Genomic DNA, 22972 nt, shown 5'->3' with positions numbered 1-22972 from the left:
TGTGACACAAAAAACACCAGTAAGAGATTCAGAGTGGACTGGAGGGCTTTTTTGATAGTGTGAAAAACACGCTTTGGAGCTCTGCCTACCAAAAAAAACAAACACCTCCTCCTTGTTGTGTTGTGATTCTGTGTGTATTTTGCTGCCATGCAGCAGGTATCTGAAGATCCTGTGCATACCACCAGCTACCACTTTGAGTAGCACTGGTTGAGAAACACTGACCTAGATGTTTCTGTCATTGCAGCCTACTATAAAGATCAAGAGCCCAACAGACAGCAGCACAGTTCACTTGATAAGTTTATTCACACGCACCCCATGACCATTTTGAAGCATCCGCTCATAGTTCCAAAAATTGCTAGCTAGCATTTATCCCCTGCTGTACCACTTTGCATGATTCACCTATTGGAAGTACCACTAGAAGTAACTGGTGATGACATCATCACCAGTTGAGATGCCAGATGTGACAAACACCAGTAAGTGGCTCAGGGTGGACAGGAGGGCTTTTTAGAATGCATGAAAAGCATGCTTTGGAGCTCTGCCCACCAAGCCAAGCCTCCTATTGATGTTTGTCAGGTCACGCCACTCAACTCGCTGCCAAGCAGCAGATGTTGGGGGGGGGTTCGCACAAGTACCACCAGACACTACCTCAAGTGCCACTGGTGGTACCCGTACGGCTGGTTGAAAAACACTGCTGCAGTTTTAAAAAACTTGTTTAAAATGATGGATTTCAAACTGCGCATGTCTCACATGGATTAAGTGGAAATTCTAGTTTGTGTGTGCTTGAGAGTCTGTGTGTATCTGTGTGCGTGTGAAAGAGAGCCTGTGTGTGTGAGTGCCTGTGTGTATCTGTGTGTATGAGTGTGTGTGTGTGCATCTGTGTGTGTCAGAGAGAAAATCTGTGTGTGTGTGTGAGAGAGAGAGAGAGAGAGAGAGAGACAGTCTGTGTGTGTGGAAAAGAGAGATAGTGTGTGTGTGTATCTGTGTGTATGAGAGAGAGATGGTCTTTATGTGACAGAGAGTGTGTATCTGTGTGCCTGTGTGAGAGAGAGAGTGTGTGTGTGTGTGAGAGAGAGTGTGTGTATCTGTGTGTGTGACAGAGAGAGAGAGAGAGAGAGAGCGCGCCTGAATGGTGAGTTACTCCACATGAACTACTGTGGGTGAGGACACGTCAGCATTGCGCCTGCGACGGGCTGGCCGTGGAGCGACATAAGAACACAAGAACAGTCCCACAGCGGCCCACCAAATGCCCCAGGGAGCACACCAGATGACAAGAGACCTGCATCCTGGTGCCTTCCTTGCGTTTGGCCTTCTGACATAGCCCGTTTCTAGAATCAGGAGGCTGCACATCCGCATCATGGCTTGTAACCCGTAACGGATTTTTCCTCCAGAAACTTGTCCAATCCCCTTTTAAAGGCGTTCCTGTGGCAAGGAGTTCCACAGACCGACCACACGCTGCGGGGACCGTGTGAGCGGCTGGTCGCGCAGGGAGCGTCTCCACCCGCGGCTCTCCTCGTCCTTCGGGGCCTGGCCGGCGCAGGAGGCTGTTCGCGGGCCTGCCGAAGAGGCGGCGTCGCCGAGTGGGGGTCGAGAGCGCCGTTCGCGCGCCCGGCTCTCGACAGCCGCGCAGAGAGCGGCCCCGAAGGCGGAGCGGGGAGGGAGGGAGGGAAGAGGCTCGGCTCGGCTTCCGGGCGCCCAGGCCGGCCGCTGGGAGTCGGGCTCCGCCAGCGCCTGCCACGGTGTCTCCCGCTGCAGGAGGAGCCGAGCCAGCCTGCGCTGCGACCCGTTCCCGCGGCCGCCTGGCCCCCCGCATGCAGCCCTCACCCTGGAGCGGAGGCGGCGGCTCGAGGAGCTCTCGCGATCCTCCCGGCAGCGGCTGCTCCAGTCCAGGGACAGGATGTTCTCCAAGTTCACTTCCATCCTGCAGCACGCCGTGGAGGCGGTAAGGCCACCGGAGGCGCCCGCCACGCGAGCCCGCGGCTGCTGCGGGGCCTAGGCGGAGGAGGAGCGCCTAGGCTGGGGCTCCGGCCGCCCCAGCCCACCACCCCCGCAGGAGCCTCGGCAGCAGGGAGAAGCCGGGCCGCAGGAGGGCGGCGGGGCGAGAGGCCAGGCAGCGTTACGTGGCCCGCTCCCCTCGCGGAGACCTCGACAGGCCCCCACACGGGCTTCCCTTCTGGGGCGACGACGGTGTCCAGGCTTTCCCTGCCCCATAGGCCCGCAAGGGAGGCGGAGAGGCCTCCTCTCCCCACCCCTCCCCACCCCACCCCTGCTGCTTCTCAGAGCCCAAGCCTGTGCTCGTCTACTCGCAAGTAAGCCCCATTATAGTCAGTGGGGCTTACTCCCAGGAAAGTGAAGAGAGGATTCTAGCCTTAGGCTGCAGTCCTATCCACGCTTACCTGAGAGTAAGCCAAAGGCTCCAATCCTATCCACATTTTCCTGGGAGTAAACCCCATCGACTATAATGGGACTTACTTCTGAGGAGTCATGCCTAGGATCAGGCTCTAAGAAAGTTTCCTCTGCTCCATACTGTACTGGATAGGCTGTTTGTTGGGGTGGTGGAATGTACTCTGGAATAGCTGAAGACGGTGCAAACAGTGTCTCTGAGCGCATGCTGATGTCTTTTTCCTTGCCACTAATATACTACAGCCCAGTGGTTTCCAACTGTGAGCCATGGCTCCCCAGGGAACCGCAGAAACCAGAGAGCAAAACCATAGAATCCAGGGACATGTGGTGGGTGGGGTGGCAGGTGAGGCAGAGACTCTCCGTTGGAGTCCTTTGAAAAGCGCCGCTGCCGCATAAGGTGCCCAAGCACCCATAACCCACATGCAGAGCCTCCCCACCCACCGCATGTCCCTGGTAGAATCCTCATCAAAAAAAACCCACCGTCCTATACAATGTATAGGATTGTAGCTCTCATGGGGAGCACAGCCAGTGGCCCAGTAGATCAAGGGAGCCACCAGTCAAAAAAGTTGGCAACCACTGGTCTAGCCCCATCTTGTCCAGAATCCAAGGCTGGTTGTGGGGAGGCTTACCACCCCAGCCTCTTCAGATCAGTGTTTCTCAGTCAGTGTTATGGGTTACCACCAGTGGTGCTTGAGGTGGTGTCTGGTAGTACTCGCTGGACCCTCTGAGACCAGGAACACAACACAATGAACAGCTGTAGGAGGTTTGGCTCAGTGGGCGGAGTTCCAAAGCATGCTTTTCTGTGTTCAGAAAAGCCTTCCTATCCACCTTGAGCCTCTTACTGGTGTTTGTTGCATTGCATCTGGCCTCCCAACTCAGGCGTAACTGGTGATGATGTCATCACCAGTTACTTATGGTAGTACTTCAAATAGGTGGACTGTGTGGAGTGGTACAGTAGAGGACAAACTTTGAGATATACTGGCTTAGAAATAAAGAACTGAACAGCTCACCCCTAATATAATAAATAGTTCTTGATCATGTTTATAGTTCACAAGAGTGCTAGCACTTAACATAGGATCCTCTTTTCACCTACCAATAACACTCCCACACAGGCATGTACCCAGGACAAATCACAAAGCCCTTCCAAGGAAATATGTCTCAAACTCTGCTTTGTTTGTACATTGTAATTTTCTCGATATAGGCTAACCATGGAAAGCTCTGGAGCAAGGAGATTGCCTGTTTCAGTAAATGCAGGCTGTCCTGATTCCTGGCCTTGGGTATCCTTATGCCAAACAGAACAAGAGAGGTGGGGAAGGAAACAAACTAGCCCAAGTCATAAGAACATAAGAATAACCCTGCTGGATCAGGCCATAGGTCCATGTAGTCCAATTTCCTATATCTCCCAGTGGCCCACCAAATGCCCCAGGGAGCACACAAGACAAGAAGAGACCTGCATCCTGGTGTCCTTCCTTGCGTTTGGCATTCTGACATAGCCCATTTCTAAAATCAGGAAATTGCACAAACACATCATGGCTTGTAACCCGTGATGAACTATTCCTCCAGGAATTTGTCAAATACCCCTTAAAAGGCATCTAGGCCTGATGCCATCACCACATCCTGTGGCAAGGAGTTTCACAGACTAACTACTTTATGATGAGTAAAGAAATACTTTCTTTTGTCTGTCCTAACTCTCCCTACACTCAATTTTAGCAGATGCCCCCTGGTACTGGTGTTACGTGAGAGTCTAAAGAGCATCTCTCTATCTACTCTGTTCTTCCCATGTATAATTTTGTATGTCTCTATCATGTTCCCGCTCAGGCGCCTTTTTTCTAGACCAGGGGTGCCCAAACCCCGGCCCTGGGGCCACTTGCGGCCCTCGAGGCTTCCCAATGCGTCCCTCAGGGAGACTCCAGTCTCCAATAAACCTCTGGCCCTCCAGAGATTTGTTGGAGCCTGCACTGGCCCGACGCAACTGTTCTCAGTGTGAGGGCGACTGTTTGACCTCTCACGTGAGCTGTGGGATGAGGGCTCCCTCCACTGCTTGCTGTTTCATGTCTGTGATGCAGCAGAGGCAGCAAAGGAAAGGCCAGCCTTGCTTTGTGCAAGGCCTTTTATAGGCCTTGAGCTATTGCCAGACCTTTGTTCATTCATATAAGTTCATCTTTAATATATTCATTTATGTAAACTTATGCAAATTTATTCAAATTTTAAATGTAAATTAATTCTCCCCCCCCCGCCCCTGACACAGTGTCAGAGAGATGATGTGGCCCTCTTGCCAAAAACTTTGGATTCCCCTGTTCTAGACTAAGGAGCCCCAAATGCTGTAGCCTTTCCTCATAAGGGAGATGCCCCAGCCCAGTAATCATTTTAGTCGCTCTCTTTTGCACCTTTTCCATTTCCACGATATCCACTTCCCACGATATCCACTTCCGAAGTGGAGCACGATTGCTGCGCTTTCACTTTTCAAGAACTGGGAGGCCCTGCAGACATTCGCGCAGGGCTCCCCACACACCAGAAAAGCTGCTGCAGGGATTGGTTAGTGCATCCCAGTCCCTGCAGCCCCCTGAGCGATGTGATCCTGGGGATCGCGTCGCTGCCTTCCCCCAACCTCCGCCCTTTAAGGGGAAAGTGGCCAGGGCTCACAGGCTGGGGTGTCGTGACGCCCCAGTTTGAAAAGCCCTGTATTATAATATTAGCCATTTTATTCTCAATACCTTTTCTAATGATCCCAAGCATAGAATTAGCCTTCTTCACTGCTGCTGCACATTGGTTTGACACTTTCATTGAGCTGTCCACCAGCACCCCTAGATCCCTTTCCTGTTCCATCACACAGGTCAGAATCCATTAACCTATTTGTGAAGTTTTTATTTTTTGCCCTAGTATGCATTACTTTACACTTACTTACACTGAAATGCATCTGCCATTTTGCTGCCCATTCTCCCCAGGTTGCAGAGATGCTTCTGGTCTTCACAACTCAAAAAAGTTTGGTGTTCTGTTTCCAAACTGGTTGCCTGGACTAGTAATTAATATTTTAAGGAAGGATCAAAAACCTTTAGAGCACAGGATTGCCAAGTCACAGTTTCAGGAGTAGCAAACACTGCAAAACTGTAATGTTAGTTCTAATGCTTAAGGAGTTGATATGGTCTAAAATAAGAAACATACTGTTTTAATGTTCTGTGGAAATCTGTAACTCTGAAGTTCTGAAAAAAGAACCAATTAAAATGAGTGATGGGTGAATGCTCTTGGCTTGTCTCAGTCTCCACTTGCTTTTTGTGATCTTTCCTTGCAAGTTCTTAAAACAAACAAACAAAAAAACTACCCTGGGTTTCCTCAAGCATTTGCAAGAGATGGCAAAAAGGAAATCGATTCAATGATCCCCAACCCCTCATGTGAACCCCTAGTTTTTCTTTCCTTCTCCCAAGCTTGCCTGATGGCAGGCTGGGTGTAACAGTAGCAAGATCCCCTCTTTTGTTTTGCATCCTTCCTTTTTTCAGAGCCTACATAGAGTTACAACAGTAGCTTCCCAGGCTTGGAGAAGCTTAGGAAATGTTGTGCTCTAAGGACCAGACCAAATGTGCAGCATATCTGCAGAAAATAGCATCTGTGGGTATCATCCTGCATGAGATTTGCAAACACATTCTGTATTCCAGTTTGGGTTTTGCGAGGAAGGCCATTCTAGTTCCTCCTCTGGTACTGTCATTCATCTTTCACTTCCTCTGAGGGCTCAAACCCCCTGGATATCAGACAACCACTTGAGTTTTCAACTATAAGTTCAATACCCACGTGGTTGACCCTGAATTCAAGGGTTAAAAAGTGGAAAAGGTACTTGGCTTATTCTTTGGGGGGGAAAAAACTCATGCAGAAGCCTGCATGGATTTTGTATCCAAATGCACACTACATCCGTGTGAAATGCTGGTTTGCATGTAGGTTTTTACATGTTTGGTCTGTTCTTAATATTTCAAAGACTTGAAAGGTGGAACAAGCAGATGGCTTGCTGCTGTTACTGCTTTCCACTGCTTTCAGATAAGATTGGGAGGGGAAGAGAAAGGGTGACAGAGGGAGGGTGGCTGTTCATGATGATGGAACCTCAACTGTGTGGGGGAATGATGGTGTATAAATGCATGAATTAGATAAATACTGTATGAGCTAATATAGGCTCAGACCCAGATTCAGAAGAGTCTGGGCTTGCTTTGTGTTGGTTTTAAACTGGTTGAGTTGGTGGTTCCCCAATTTGAACTTCATGGCCATTGTTAATTAAAATGCAAATTGAATTTAAGGGGCATGTCACATCTCTGGTATTTGATGCTTTAAAGTTGAGTAGACATTTTTTCACCATCAGTGATGCATTCAGCCTATTAAACTGTCCAGCAAGCATTTTTCAATATGTTTTGTGCCATTTGGACCTAAACAGTGGAACGCTTTTGAAACACATCATATACTAGCACATTTCCACTCCTGGGGCAAAAGTTCATTACCATTTCTATTTAACCTTCCATAAAGTTGCCAGGTTATTCTCATTGATTTTGTGACTTGTGGCAAAGGATTCAAAGGTTGATTACTGTGTAAAGTAGGTCCTGCCTTTGAACTGTTGCATTGCCCTTTAATTTGCTTTAATAGCTCCTTGTGGAAGCATTATGAGTCAAATTAAAAATGGTGCTTCCAGATGTTTCTTTGGTCTTTGTCAAATTTGAATAGCTTACTCAGTATGGAATATGCCTGAGCCATGGCACCTATATATTTATATACACTGAACACTTTTCAGTAAATAAAAAATTATGATTGGCAGCTGATTCATATACTGTATTCTAATTTATAGTTAATATAAGAAGTGCAGTTACTTGATCTTGAAGAACTGCTAGATTATACTTGTCCACTGAACATTCAGTGGGCTTCTAATGTCATGTCTTTCAAAAGTGGACTCACTGGACAGTCAATGTTAAAAATTTACGCGTGCCAAATGTTACAATTTAAAAAGAAATTAAATTGGAGATAAGAATAAAGCAGGCCAAAGCTTGCTTCTTGTGTCCTATATTCTGGAAATGATCAGAAAGTGATGACTGGCAATTAAAAGCCACTAAAAAAAAAAATCCACATGGCAGCACAGTTTGAAAATGGCTCTCCACTAGATATCCATGTTTGCATCAAAAGTCATCATACTAGTGACTGTGGCATGGAGACCCTGCATAGTTAGGAGAGTTGTTCTGCAAGTTATTCATGACTGCTGCTGGAAATCTCTCCCTTTCCTAATCTGAGAACTGTAGAGTGTAAAGAGTCGCTCTCTCACATGCTTACAGACTTTATGAGCATATGACTTACTTCAGAATATTTTAGCATAGCAATATTTTTCTCTTTGTATTGTTGCTATTAAGAACATAAGAAGAGCCCCACTGTATCAGGCCAAGGGCCCATCTAGTCCAGCTTCTTGTATCTCACAGTGGCCCACCAAATGCCGGAGGGAGCACACAAGACAACACACACAACCTGTGTCCTGGTGCCGTCCCTTGCATCTGGCAATCAGAGGCAGCCTCTAAAACCTCTAAAACCAAGAACTTACACATACCAACTATGACTTGTAACCCATTGCACCTTGTGAATGATAGATTGTAAACCTAAAATATAAATTACAGTTGGAAGGCATTTTGTGCATAAGAAAAACCATGCAAATGATAGAAAATTCAGATTGTTTGGAGTGGTTGATTTTTCTGGTTCAGTTTATTTCATTGAATAAACTGGGGAAGGGCCAAGGTTTGATTCAGAACCCTCTATATGCACATAGCTCCTGTTGCTGGCTGTAGCAGAAGAAGCTCTATTAGCATACAGAGTTGTTTGCCTTCCATTGCCAAGATTTTAAAAAGAAAGATAAACCCTTCTACGCATGTGCCTTCTGTACAGGATCATGGCCAAAGATTCCATTGTAGGTTATACATTTTCCACTCTGTCACACTGAATGGCATGATGTTCTGAAGCATTAGTGTTTAGTTCTGTAGGTTCTCCTATAGGTCAACATTTGCTAAATGTCTTTGTGTGCATTCCAATTTCCTCTCTGCAGCTCGCGCCATCCCTTCCATTGCAAGAAGATTTTGTTTACCACTGGAAGGCAATCACCCATTATTACATAGAAACTTCAGGTAAGGAAAATTTCTTTGGATCTTCATCAAAGTAGTCAGATGGAAATACTTTGTCACCTAAAAGTGATGATCTGGGAAATAATAAAATCCAGGCAAGTGTGGTTGGTGGGCTTTGCCCATTACCCTTCACAGTCTGCAATCCTAACCATGCTTTCCTGAGAGTAAGCCCCATTGAACAAAATAGGACTTACTTCTGAGTAGACCTGGTTAGGATTGTGCCCACAGTGATTTTTAAAGCATATTCATTGGTGCTAAATAACTGAGGTATTTATTGCAATTCATTTCCTATGACCTTGTTCCTTTTTGAATTCACATGGCAGTTATTTGTAGACAATTGCATAAGAGGCAACAGCAAATTTGCTGCTAGATTATTTATATGCTTGCAGCATGGCAGTAAAAATTGCTTCCAGTAAAAATTACATCATCTCAGCTTGTTGGGGCAAATCAATACAGGGTAGCATAAAGGTATGTTAGTGTATGCTAACTATTGTTTAGTTTTTTATCCCATCTCATATAAATGATCTATTGTTTTAATGGAGGCTGAATGTAAGAAAGTAATTGTACACTTTGAATATCAATAACATGTAGGAAATGTGAATAAGATTTTTTAGGCAGATTGTAACAAAGAAATCACAATCGTATTGTTTCTGTTACTTTGGAAAATTACCTGTCCTAAAAGATTTTAAACACACACACCCCTAAACCTGTATGTATAAAAATTACCTTGATAAAGTTTCTCCTTTGGGAAACTGTACCAGCAAGGTCATCCCCCTTAATTTTGATATGACAGTTTCCCACATACACACCCTTTTTCATACATTTCTGCATCCATTACTCAGCTGAAGTTGTAAAATACATATTGTTTGCAATGTATTTTTACCCTATTTTATACAAATTGTGAGGGGAAGAATTTTAATGAGTAAAGTGTTTAATTGTTCACGGAGATTGTATTTTGGGACCTCTTTCTGTAGATGACAAAGCTCCTGTGACTGATACCAACATTCCATCTCATCTGGAGCAGATGTTGGATATTTTAGTTCAGGAAGAAAATGAGAGGGAGTCTGGAGAAACCGGAGAAACAGGACCTTGCATGGAATATTTGCTACATCACAAGATCTTGGAAACTTTGTATACCCTGGGCAAGGCTGACGTAAGTATGGTCAGGTTCTTCTACAGCCAGCCCAGATTCTTTGATATATTTTTATGAATGTGCTTGCTTAATTTTGGTTTGCTTTTTCAACACTTTTGAGTGTTTGTATTTTTTCAGTTCATATTGAGAAATAAATTGAAAGAATTGGTGAAGGAATTCTGCTTCTGCTGAGACTGAGATAGTGTAAAGTCATGGCCACCATGACTGAGGGTCCTGGGATCTGTACTAGGCGGGTCCTGGGATCTGTACTTTCATAAGTACTAGCCTCTGAAATTGTTTGGCCCGTATTGTTTCTAAATGTTTTTCAGAAACTGGCAATAAGTAATCAGGTTTTTCTCTGTGCATCTGGTGGCTAGATTAAGGATTCTGCAGAAGTTGATGAACTCCTTATCTGGGACTGACTGCCGTACAATTTTAACTATCCAGTTGTGTATCTCTTTATGGTTTGCCTAAATTGCAAAGCTCTTAAGTTGTACAAACCAACAACTTAGGGATATTACTTGAAAATACAAAGTATCCAGCTATCATTGCTGCCTTGTGAATAGCAAAGGAATAGACTGCAGTTGTGTTGACAGTTTTGGAGGTCACTTATGTTACTGAGAATGCTGTGGCTTAGAATTTGATAGCTTTGCATAGCATGGCATAATACTATGGCATCACCCCTTATTTCTAGCTTCTGCTGCAAGAAGGTAAAGAAAAATCTGGCAAGTAGGGCAATGGAAACTACTTTGAGGTAGCAGTGGCTGAACTTTTGCCAAGCACACTGCATTGCTCTGTATCTCTCTTGAAAGATCCAGAAGACATGGATCTGTTTAACATGAAGTTCAGTTGAAAGAATACCCAGGATTGAAAGCGGTGTGCATGTTTTCGTACATGCTTACTGAGGCCTTTTAGATTTTTCTCTCTGAAGTTCATGTTCTTCTGTAGTGCTATTCCATGAGGTGTTAGAGGACACTGCCATAATTAAAAAAACTGACCAACCCTTAGACATGTGGAAATTCTTTGTGCTCATGCATAGGCCTCTTTGGATCTTAGATATAAGAACATAAGATGATTCCTGCTGGATCAGCCCCAGGACCCATCTAGTTCTTTGTGCTCATGCATAGGCCTCTTTGGATCTTAGACATAAGAACATAAGATGATTCCTGCTGGATCAGCCCCAGGACCCATCTAGTCCAGCTTCCTGTATCTCACAGCGGCCCACTAGATGCCTCAGGAAGCACACACAAGACCACAAGATACTTTTATCTTGCTGCCACATCCCTGCATCTAGCATTCTATTTACCCTCACACACCCCTAGTCCTTGTATCCTGTTCACTAGTTCTCAAACTTTGAACTGCCACAAAACCTCATCCTCTACACTGGGTCGCGATCCAGTGCTCACCATTGCTCCACAAAGCATTACTGGGAGCCATTGGAGGTCACTTCTGGGTGGTGCCAGGCCTGGAACTCATTCCATTGGCCTTTGCAAGCCCCAGAACCCCTTGTGGAAGCAAACTGCAAGTTTCGGGTGCAAACAGGAAGTTGCAACTTCCCCAAGGCATTCTGGGACCTGCAGAGGCCAATGGAGTGGGTATCAGACACATCGTAACCTAGAAGCTGCCTCTAGTGGTTCCCAGTAATGCTTTAGGGCCGAGACCCAGCACACATCAGGGCGCAACCCACCAGTCAGTTACGACCTACAGTTTGAGAATTACTGATCTAGTTTGTTTGAAATGTTGATATGAACTACATAAGCTACGTTACAAAGATATGATCATATTAATGATTTTTTTATTAACAGGTTTGTACCAGGCCTTTTTATTGTAAAATTAGTCAAATGTTGGGTGAATTTCATGTACTTTTTTTCTAAATTAATGTTTATGGATTCCCCGTTGCTTTTATATATCAATTTATTTTGTTGTTTTGTTGCAATGGAAATGAATTTCTGTTTTCTAGTGTCCTCCAGGTATGAAACAACAAGTTCTATCCTTCTATACAAAACTTCTGGGAAGAATACGACAGCCTCTTCTCCCCCATATAAATGTACACAGACCTGTGCAGGTACTGATCTGGTTTTAAAGAATACATTTTAAATGGATTCTCTTTAAATATTGGATACTATGTTAGAAATTTGAGATGTTGAGAATTTTCTTTGAAAACAATTCTAAAACATACCCAGAAATAAACATTTTTCCTTAGGCTTTTAATTCTGAAAATTTGGTTCTTCTTTCACTTTGACAGAAATTAATCAGACTTTGTGGTGAAGTTCTGGCAACACCCACTGAAAATGAAGAAATTCATTTCCTTTGCATCGTTTGTGCAAAGCTGAAAGAAGATCCATACTTGGTTAACTTCTTCCTTGAGGTAGGTGGATTGCTTAGCACGCTAACTAAATTTATAGTATTGAAGAGGAATCTTAAGAATAGCATATAGCAGGTTTTGGGTTGACCAAACTGCATAAAAATTGTGTTTCACACAGTCATAAACAGGCACTTCTCTAGGTGCTGCATGTAAATGTAGTCTGGTGGTGCACTTTAAAGCACCAAAGTACATTATTCATTGTTACACTGAAAGGGAGGAACCAAGCTCATTGAAGCCTTTGAGGAGAATCCCAGAATCCTCCTCTGCTTTGATTTCTCCAAATTCCTTGCTACCACTTCCTCATTACCTAGCATGTGGCATTTGCAGTCTGGCCATAATTTCCACAGAGAGTTGCTTCCTAGATATGAAACTGTTCTTATTTTAATTGACACCCTGGAAACAGGTTGGGAAAAAAACCCTGCTCTGGTAAGCTTTCCCTGAACAAAATAATTAAAGGGTCATGTTGTATACTTCAGTTTTCCATTTCTTTAACACTTGTTTCAGTGTTTCAGAGTGGTGTTAAATCTTTTTAAGGATCTTTTAAACTATAGTAACTTGGGCAGTGAGTCACTTTCTTTAAAGAATTGTTTTTTTGTTGTTGTTGTAAAAGGCACTGATATTTGCTCAAATACAGTTTTACTATCTGAAAATATTATGTACCAATTCTTTTTTTGTCAGAATTGCAGGCCCTCTGGGTCAAAACATGCAATTCTGTACAAAACATGTACAGAATAGAACATACTGTTAGTCCCAAGTAAATGTAAAACAGTAGTAGCAATCATCAGCTCCACCTGTGCAACACTGCAACTTTAGCAGTGCTTTTCTTCATCAGAACACTGCTGGAGGATGTTTGCATAGATTGGAAGAGGGAGGCAGTATAAGGTCCAGTGTAACTCCAATTATAAAGAGCTTGGAGTATTTTGAATTGATAGCCTCTTTGCCAACCCAGAAGTGTAGTAGGTTACATAGTCGATCATAAGACCATGGAGAGTCCTTGGAAGCATCCTTGCCCAGCCATATGGGAAAAGTTTTTGAGTTGCCAGGAACTTCCAGATTTTGCTTTTAGTGTGTATATAAAGCCCAGCCATACTTGGTTTGTCAATGAAACCCCTTGGAGATCTGTGGTTACGGTGTTGATCTGTGAAACATCAGCGACTTAAGGACCCTGGGCAGCCATGGGAAAGCTTTCATCCCATATCTATAGACACAGGGCGCAATCCTACCCTGTACTGGAACAGGCAAGCCAAGAGGCTTGCGCTGGATCCAGCGCAGGTTAGGGGCCCAAAGTGGCTCAGTCAGAGGCAAGGGGAGACAGAGGAAACTTTTCCCCTTAACTCCGGGTAAAGCACACAGGCCCCTATAGGTCTCCTCAAACTTGAGCCACCTCCTGAGGTGGCACTAGTCCTCCTGAAGTGGCACCAGCTGGGCTGATGCAAGGCTCACGGAATAAGCTGCCACAGAGGCTGGATTCAGCCTCCGTGTGCCATCATGGTTTACTCCTAAGGAGGTACAAACGTGCTTTACAGCATGTTTGCAACTCTCCTGGGCCGGCGCAAGGGACTTACGTCAGCCCAAGGGCGCCTCAGGATTGCACCCTCAGTGTGTCAAACCAGGTATACTCGCTCTAGATTGGTGGCCATGGCCGCCATTGGTTGGTGGCCATGGCTGAACAGTTCACCTTTATCATTGCTTCATATCTCCAATTAACCTCTGGGATAGATACAGTAAGCCAGCAACAATTGGAGAGGGGATACATTTTTGTGTCATTTTCCTGTTCTCTTGCACCTCTGGTGTGGTTTGGCAAAGCTTCTTTCTTTTTGGTTTTATCTCTTTTCTTAGAAAACCTCTGCTGAAAACAGGCAGTAAGGCACGGAGGGAGGGGATAAACAAATGACGGCAGTTACATTGGAATCTTTCCAGCCAAAAGTTGCTTGGAAATGTTTGTTTTCTGTTTGCCAGTGGAATGTTAGGAACTTGGTGCTGCAAACTTTTACATACTGCTGTGTTGTTATATATTGTTCAGCTATCCAGTTGTAGCATTCCCAGTATTACCTAGCAGTATGAAATATATCTTTGTTTTCTGTTAAAGCTGAAGCCAAATTTATATAGTACCTTCTTGTCATTTTTGCAGGCCACAGAAATTAAAAGCTGAGAGTAGGAGTAGAAAGAATTTGTCTGGAAGGAGACACATAAAGGCGTGGCTTAGATAAACCAAATCTGAGAATTTCTTCTCATAGAGCGATCGCTGACATGCAGGATTTTCTTACAGAGGCAGGATCTTTTGAAAAGAGGTTAAGATCTGGTGTGCACGACTGCTGCCAGATCCACCTGCCTCCCTCCCTGACATGCCCTGCCATTCCTCCCCCCAAATTCTATGTTACTTCCACTCTCTGCCCATGACCTGCCCCCGTGCTGGCTTACCTGATTTGGTGCAGGCCACTGGCCTTGGTAGCAGGCCTCCAACACTGTCACTGCTTTCTGGTGGCAATAGCTCAGAAATGGCCACCAGCAGTGCAGTCTGTGTGTCATGGATAGCTGATTTTATGACAGCAGGACATTGTCCCACTGCTGTAAATCGGTTGATATGATTAGGCCTTAGGATTTAGAGGCAAAAATCAGTTGTTTGAGAACAAAGATACGTAGGAAATGAGAACCCATTTGCATTTGGTTGTTTCATTTAGGTAAAATAATGTTTTTATTGCATATAGGGTCAGATACTATATTGCATATAGGGTAATATAGCAACCTTGCTATGGCATATAAGAGCCATACTTAAATGTTGGATGTTTGTCAAAATATTCTTATCTGGATAGATTAGAATTCGTTTTCTGTAGTGACCCTGCTGCAGTGATTGGTATAGGCTGCATAAGGGAGCTTAATTCTGAAATCAAAATAAATGATGCAATTAGTATGTCATTTATACAAATTTAAGTAGCTAAATTTTTGTTTTAATCATTGTTTGCTTTTGAGACTAAATATTATTTTTACGAAACTGGAAATTCCACTTCAGGTTTAATCCCGCCTGCAACTTTCACTGTTTAGAAGCCGCGGGGAGCCCTGCAAGCGCTCCTCAGGGCTCCCCACACCCCGGGAGCATGTATGGGTAGTTAAAAAATAACCCTGCCTCCCCCCGCAGGGGCGCGATCCTGGGGATCACTTTGCTGCTTTCCCCCTGCCCCCACAAAGACTTATCCCGGGAGTAAATCTCCTGGGAAGTTTGAGAACCACTGGTATAGGGTATTAAGACTTCATGGTAGTTAGAAGCTGCGCTCAGCCTTCTGGTGGTTTCAGAACATTGTCATTGCTTGTCTATTTTTGGGTTCACTTTCCACAAAAAGTTCCTACTTTCTAGAAATTGTTTTAAAAGCTGCAGTTTTTGGCATGCTGATTTCTGTGCCTGACAGCAGCTTCTGTGCTTGTATCATTATTCCAGAAGTGTGAGATGTAATTCCCTTGCAATAATTCTTTAAAGTCAATACTGTATATTTATATTTTATAATTGCTTATATAGACAAATTTGCTACTTTCTTTGTTTTGCTTTCTTTTCTGAACCTGAACTGCATCCCGAAGAGATACTTTGCGCACATCGTTTTCTGCTGAGCTTGGCTGGCTGCATTTTCCTTCCTGTTACATGCAGGAAACTTGCTTGTTTTTGCTGTCCCCAGTGGTCTGGTAGTGAAACCCTTTGGTGATGTTCTTCAGTTTGAAAACATAGAGCCCATTTCATTAAACTTTCCTGTTAGGTCATTCAGGATCCTGTCCTACATGCTTCCAGGAGGCAGGTGAGCAGGTGGGCTTCAGAACTGCATGAACTTCAGTGGATCTTGACCATTTTACTGAGCTTGATGCATTAACTAACATTTTGTCTTATTTCTTTTGCCATGCACTAACTGTAAGATAGTGAACGAATTCTAGTCTGCCCTCACCATTTTGGTGTGGTGTGTAGTTCATAACTGACTTAAAAAGAATCCAGAACAGACTGGAACTGGAACTTGTGTTAGATTCAGGCACCAGTCTATTTCTAGGCTTTAGCCCAGTGGTTCCCAAGCTCTCTGGGAGTTTGGGAACTGCTGTAAGTTCCTACAGAAGAGGGGCAAAGGCAGCAACGCAATCACTGCGGTTGCGTTCCTGCCAGGGATTAAAAGGTTTTTTTCCCCTCTTACCTGAGGCAGTACTGGCCTCCTGGGGGATCTAGGAGACTGCAGACCCCTATGTAGGGCTCCCTGCACCTCTGCAGGCTCTCTAGACCCCCAAGGAAACCAGCATTACCTCAGGTAAAAGAAAAAAAACCCTTTAACCCCAGCAGCAGCAAGATCATGTTGCTGCCTTTGTCTCCCTCTCCCCTTAAAGGGACAGAGATAGGACTATCCTGGCTGGGGCATCGCAGTGCCCCAGTTTGGGAACTTCTGGTTTTAGCTTTTTAGGTCCATGACACGTTTTCCAGTTGGCAGCCTAATCTTTCCTACACATTTGTGGGGAAAACAGTCCCACATACCCACTGTGTCCAGCCACAAGGTGAATGAACCATAGAAGGATTAGGAGAAAGCGGAATCAGTAAAGAGTCTCCATGTCCAACTCAAGGTCAGGAACCATGGTCTGAAAGGCTAGAAGCATATCCTTCAGTACCTTGGACAAGGTACAGGTAGCAGATGTGATCCTAGGTGTGCAGTGAACTGTAGCTGGTATCTTTCATAGGCCTGACTGCTCTTCCTATGTTTCACCCAATTCCCGAAGAAGAGATAGTTATAAAGGGAGCAGCCCTGTGCCCTTGAGCATTTTCATGCCTTGTGGTATGGTAGAATGTTTGCAAGGAAACTATAGGGGATGCAGGTCCTGTACAGCCACCAATGCTTCTTATATCTTCACCTCCTGTTCCTTCCCCACTCTACCCTTGAGTCATACATTGGGAATCTCCAGTGTGGGATGACTACAAGCTTAAATCTCTTGAGCTGCTATGAATTCTGTGTTGCATGTAGTGTTGCATGTTCTTCTGGTACTTGTTAGGAAGAAAAGTTAAGTCAGACCATAAAGTATCACTCAAGGATAATTTTGTGCACAATTGGTGTTGATGCAAGATTATCTCAATAGGTGAGCACCATCCTATTGACTGCAAAAAGTGAATGTGTGAGATCCATTAACTTCAGTGTCAAGGATAATGAACTGCATACTGGCATCATTTTTTTCCTACTATAGTGATTGATGCTTTCAATCCTTATGCTCATTGGCAATTCTGAAGGTCTTTCTAAACAACTGAAGCAGATTTATAGGCAGAAGTGTGATTCCCCACTTAAAGAAGGTGAAGCAAGAAACCTGAAGTCCCTGAGAAGGGTTTATGTGACCATATTGTAGTGGCAAGTGCTTAGTTATGGATTTAATTGATGGGAAATATCTTTTTTGTCTTTTAATGGATTTCTTGAAAGTAACTACTGGTTTTTAGAACATCTTTTGTTTTTTCTTAGACGCATGGTGCTTAGAAGCATGCTTAGATTGGAATCTGAAGCAGTTTCTAGAATTGCAGAGATAAGGTGGATTGGGGTCTTGACTTAAGAATCCACATTTTCAGTTGAGCATATTGATGTCGAAAGGTTGCCTGCATACAGTAAATGTGACATTTGTACTGAAGATTGAACAAATGAAATGGTATCCACTTGTTTCAGGGGCTTGATCAAATAAAGAAAGGCTGTTTCTGTTCACATATATCGGACTGGGACACAGAGGCTGGTTTGAAAGATCTGTTGAAGAGAGGTTCCAGCCACTGGGTTTTTTATAGTCTCTTAATCATTTATATACAGCCTGTAACAATTCAGTCCATATCATTTCCCCTTGCCTCTGGAATCAAGAATATCTTCATGTAGCTGGCCATATTTCACTTACATGCTTGCATCTATTTCTGAAGAGAGTGTGTAGGGTCCCCACATCTGATGAATATGAGGAAGATTGTGAAGTCTGTTGGTAAAAGCATTTGTGTGCCTAATACGTCATGCATTGAATGTATCTAACCTCATTGGTGAGATTGACCTCATGTGTTTTAGTTAGGAAACAAGAACCAGGAGAAATGAACTACTTGAGACAACAGGTCAAATTATATAATGTACAAGTATTAATAATGCAAATATATAATGTATAAATTTCAAATAATCGCAAGACATATTTTGAAATAAGATTAAGAGTATATAAAGGTGGATGGTTAAGTCCATGTCAAAAGGTAGCAGTTCATTTAAGCCATATCAAGAACTAATTTGGAGGCAAAGCTACATTGGTCAATGTAAGATATATTGGAAAGTAATATCCTGTTGCTTTCCATTGTTGGCTGAATTAATTTTCAGAGAATCAAAGATACATTCAGTGATTTAAAGTGTTTAAATTCTAAGAGCACTAAAGAAGACCTTTCCCAAGAGACAGTCATCATATGTATAACTTCCTGCATCGAATAGATAATTCAGTAATTGAGAAATGTTGCTGAACCTGACCAGCTATTTCAAGGAACTAACCATCCCACTGATAGTTTCTTTTTCTCTTGTTTCTTGGTTCATTTGGGATAGCCTCTTTTGTAGTTTAGTGCCTGCTTTAGTTATGGAGCATTCGTTTTGATATATGACTGCTTGAGGGCAAATGTTCATTTTATCTGTGCAATTCTCTGTCTGGATCTATCACTTTTCAGAACAAGCTAAAAAGCCTGGCTTCAAAGGGTGCAGCAAGCTTAATTACAGAAGACATGCTAAAAGGCCAAGATTCTGTGGTGACAGATACAGGACAATCTGTTCAGCCTGAAGAAACATCAAGTGAAGTGGAGCAAGCGGCGAGAGAGAATGATCTTCCTCAGCAGTCAGATGACCTGTCCACAAGTCTAGATGAATTAAATGTCCTCTCACCCCCTGAGGTTTTGGATGTTCATGCACAAGGGGACTATAACTTGGTGAATTCTCTGCTCAGTCTCACCAAAAGTCCAGTGAGTGTCTGTCAGTTGTGCCAGAATTAATGTTTTGGAGTTTGGGAATAAGTCTATGCATAGTTCAGGATTAAAGGTTTTGACTGATCATAAATTCTCATGATACCACTGAAGACCTCTAAACTTGCTTTAAGCAGCGATTTGCATATTTTTCAGTGAATACAGTTCATGTTTATGTGAATCAGCCTCGGATAACTATGAGTTCATATGCTCCCCTTGGTTTGGTACGCTGGCTTGTTTTAAGTCTAGTTTGTTAACAGCGTGCTGTTTCCCAGGTGTGTACAGTACGAAACTGACAAGATTTAGGTTACTGCAAAAGCTTTCAATCTCTTTTCATGCATGACTGAAAATAGAGATTAAGTGAGCACAGTGATTTCCCATTGCATCTGAATGTGTCCAGTGTGGTAGAAGTGGTTTGTGATGGGCTTCATTAACATTGGCGTGTATTCCAGTGTGTAACACTGGTTATGTAAACGCTAGTGTTCTGCTTGCCCTGTTTGAATGAATAGGTCTAATGCATTCAGCAGAAATAGCTCCTCTAAGCTTTACATTTGAAATGTGTGAAAAAGTGTTCTTTCTGCCTCTTCTCTTGTGTGACAGGATGGCCGAATAGCTGTGAAAGCTTGTGAAGGCCTCATGCTTTTAGTAAGTTTGCCCGAACCAGCTGCCGCCAAATGTTTAACGCAGAGTACGTGCTTGTGCGAACTACTGACAGACAGACTGGCTTCTCTCTACAAAGCGCTCCCTCAGTCAATGGATCCCTTAGATATTGAAACAGTGGAAGGAGTTAACTGGGGGTAAGAATATTGTTTTTATGTGGTGGAGTTGCATTTGATGCCTTCTGTTTGTTACTTGAGGCCCTTTCTATTAAGATTTTTTTATCCTGCCTTATCCATTATGCTTGAGGCAGCTATCAAACCATCAATAAAATATGAGCACTAGCTAAATATTTAGTCAGAAATGTAACCTCTGGTTATACTGTGGTACAGACAGGCACCCAATTGTACATGTGTGCTTTTTAAAGATTTTCTCCTGTGCACTTCAGCTTGGATTCCTACAGCCACAAAGAAGATGCATCAGCCTTTCCGGGAAAAAGAGCCCTGATTTCATTTCTGTCCTGGTTTGATTACTGTGATCAACTCATTAAGGAAGCGCAGAAGGTTTGATATGCTCTTTCACCATTTTCTGTGTGTGATTCAAAACCACATTTTTAAAAATCAGTAAAGGCAACTTTTTTGTGTTTCAGACAACTGCTGTTGCCTTGGCGAGGTCAGTGCGCGAACGTTTTTTTGTTGGTGTCATGGAACCCCAGCTAATGCAAACGTAAGTAGTCTTTTTCATTGCAAAATAAGCCCAGTTTCTCTCTGCCTCACTTTTTTTTTTAACTAAAAGGAGGAATCCAAGTCACTTGCTAATGATCCTTCTTGTGTTCAGTTCAGAGATTGGAATCCTCACTTCCACTGCCCTTTTGCATCGTATTGTCCGTCAAGTCACTTCAGATGCCTTAGTGCATGAAATTGTTTGCTTCATCCTTGGAGAGCAGAGGGAGCCAGAAAAATTGACAGACATCAACAGACACCCATTACGACATCGCTTAATTGAGCACTGTGATCACATTTCAGATGAGGTAAGGAATTATAGCAAAATGTACACAATGATGTCTGCCAAAATGCTATCATTGGAACCATTACATCACTAAACAACTAGGTTCTGGCTCTTACTGATCTGAGTCCAAATGTTCAACAGCATCAAAAAATTGACAATGTTTAAGTAGTTCATTTTCAGATATCTGCTAGCTATACATAAAATGTGCTATGGCATGTTGAGCACTATATAAGAAGCATATTATTACAGCTTCTACAGCTAGGCTGTTTGATTCCTGGAGGGTCCATTTTGAGGAAAAATCAGACACTGAATAGGTGCGTTGAAGTGTAGTACCTGAAAGTCCTGGGTTCATTGTCTACCTCAATCGTGAACTCATGGGAAGGAACAGTGCTTGTACTGGTAAACACAAAATGGATACTTGGTGACCATACACAAGCATCAGAGTCAACCACAGCTGAAGGTACTGAGGATGGAAAACAGCTCCTGACACCATCAGGCCAGGTGCTGCTTCCAGTTGTGATAGGCTGTTGGGGTGAGCCACCACACTAATAGGGTAGAAACCACCCATCTGCCAAAACTGGGACAGTAAAAGCCTGGCAGCTAGTGCAAAGACAAGACAGAACCAGAGGAAGAGAGGTCTGGAAGTAAATCTAGAGAGGTTTTTATACGGGAGCAGGCAGATCAGCAAGAACCACCAAATGCCTGGCTGACCAAGAGATTGTTCAGAAGGCAAGACTACAAGATCCTAGCTTCTGCCTGTAGAAATAGTAAACCAGTAAACAAATTACTTCTATTACTGTATCACAGCTTTGTTCCTGGCCTCTGAGCAGCTAGTGAAAGAAATACTGTAATGGGTTGTGTTTATTTTAATGCTAAACTTGATGCTCTACAGCAGGGGTGTCCAAGCATTTTTTCAGGAGGGCCACATCATCTCTCTGAAACAGTGTCTGGGGCTTGGAAAAAATGAATTAATTTACATTTCAAATTTGAATAAATTTACATAAATGAATTTCTCTTTTTTGTGAAATTTCTGGCCTAGATTAGACTTTACCTTAGATAATGACTGAAGGCACACTGAAGCCTCTTTTCCAAATATTGATTGTGGCAAGTCAATACAAAGTATATAGACACAAAGCTTGAAGTTTAACTTTCATCTTGTACTTTTGACAATGACCCACAAATAACAGTACTGAGATGTATATGGGGGAAAGGTGTTACCGGCAGTGCTTTTAAATTATATATTGTAACATGCGCATAGAGAAATACAATTTTGTGCAAGAGGTTTGTGTTGTGCCTAATGATATAGCTGTATATTTGTTAGGGAAAGAAAAATGGATGCAAGGGTGAAAGGTGCAAAAAATTTTTATTTTAACACTCAAGAAGACAGATTCAAAACTGGGGCCTAGCTAGTTCACTAACTCATGCTTTTAGCTAGATAAAGTTCCATGAGTAACATTCATTCTCTATGGATGTTTAGGAAGAGGCAGTTAGGCGGAGAAATAAGGAGAATGGGACTTCTTAAAAGGAAAAGGGGCAAGACCAAGAAGAAGGAAACAAGGGGGGAAAGGTCTCATAAGGAAATTACAGATAAGAGAAAGCAATAAGCACTAACTATGCAGTCAGTATGACTAACATGAGACAGACACAAGGAGGGAGTCGGGAGTTTGTGGGTCTTTGGCAAGGCTGTGTTGAAGACCAAGGTTACCAATCTTTTTTCTGTGAGGCTTCAGCGTGTTGCGTTGCAGGGGCCGCGGCAGCAGGAGAGCTCAGCCAAGCAGATCTTCTTGGATAACAGTGGGATTTCAAAGACAGAAAGAGGACTATGAAGCAAGCCCTAGAAGGCAATAAGGCCGTAGCCTGGAGAGAAGTGAGGCAAGGAAGCCACACTGTTTTCTCACAGAGAAGGGATGCTCTAAAAAGTAGCCCACAAAAGTTAGCTGGTCATCGTAAGTCACTAGCACTTTATTCTCTAGACAGGAGAATTCGGTGGCTACCAGTCATGGCCTGTGGAGCCCTGAGGGAAGTAGTTAGAAGGAGGAGAGAGGAACTCCTTAGGACAGTGGTTCGCAAATTCTCTGGGAGAGAGTTTGAGAGAGAATCCTGCGGGAGCTGATTTCATACCTTCAAAGTGACCACAGCCACTTCTTAAGAGCTCCTAACTTTTGGAAGAACAAGTTTAGCAAAACAAAAGTAAGATTCCCAGTTCCAACAGTCTTCACTATGACTGGAATAATTTTATGACAAAATGGCACTCCAGACTAGCCACTGCACCCTCAACTGGGTGTGAAAACGAAGGTAATATCCAACATGGGTTGTCCTGGGGATTGTGTCGCTGCCTCCCCTATCCAGGGAGAAGGATACCAAGGATCCATCCATGGCAAAGGTTGCAGCTTGGC

The 22972-nt window shown here is 43.5% G+C and overlaps 1 protein-coding gene across 2 annotated transcripts in view; it reads left to right on the top strand.

Moving 5' to 3' along the window:
• Positions 1-1661: 1661 nt before the first annotated feature.
• Positions 1662-22972, top strand: part of FHIP2A (FHF complex subunit HOOK interacting protein 2A) — a 38988-nt gene continuing 17677 nt past the window's right edge. Inside the window, exons 1-11 of one of the 2 annotated variants that reach the window (XM_066619760.1) lie at positions 1662-1939; positions 8450-8528; positions 9500-9678; positions 11618-11722; positions 11903-12025; positions 15766-15804; positions 18684-18971; positions 19572-19768; positions 20017-20131; positions 20218-20294; positions 20406-20598. In XM_066619760.1, coding sequence (XP_066475857.1) covers positions 1895-1939; positions 8450-8528; positions 9500-9678; positions 11618-11722; positions 11903-12025; positions 15766-15804; positions 18684-18971; positions 19572-19768; positions 20017-20131; positions 20218-20294; positions 20406-20598 — 1440 coding nt within the window. In that variant the 5' untranslated portion in view covers positions 1662-1894. The remainder of the gene's footprint in view (positions 1940-8449; positions 8529-9499; positions 9679-11617; positions 11723-11902; positions 12026-15765; positions 15805-18683; positions 18972-19571; positions 19769-20016; positions 20132-20217; positions 20295-20405; positions 20599-22972) is intronic. The other variant, XM_066619759.1, reaches the window with a different exon arrangement.

Source organism: Tiliqua scincoides, chromosome 3, assembly GCF_035046505.1.
Source record: "Tiliqua scincoides isolate rTilSci1 chromosome 3, rTilSci1.hap2, whole genome shotgun sequence".
Lineage (NCBI taxonomy): Eukaryota > Metazoa > Chordata > Lepidosauria > Squamata > Scincidae > Tiliqua > Tiliqua scincoides.
The sequence above is the reverse complement of the archived record's forward strand: the minus strand, read 5'-3'. Positions and strand labels throughout refer to the sequence as shown.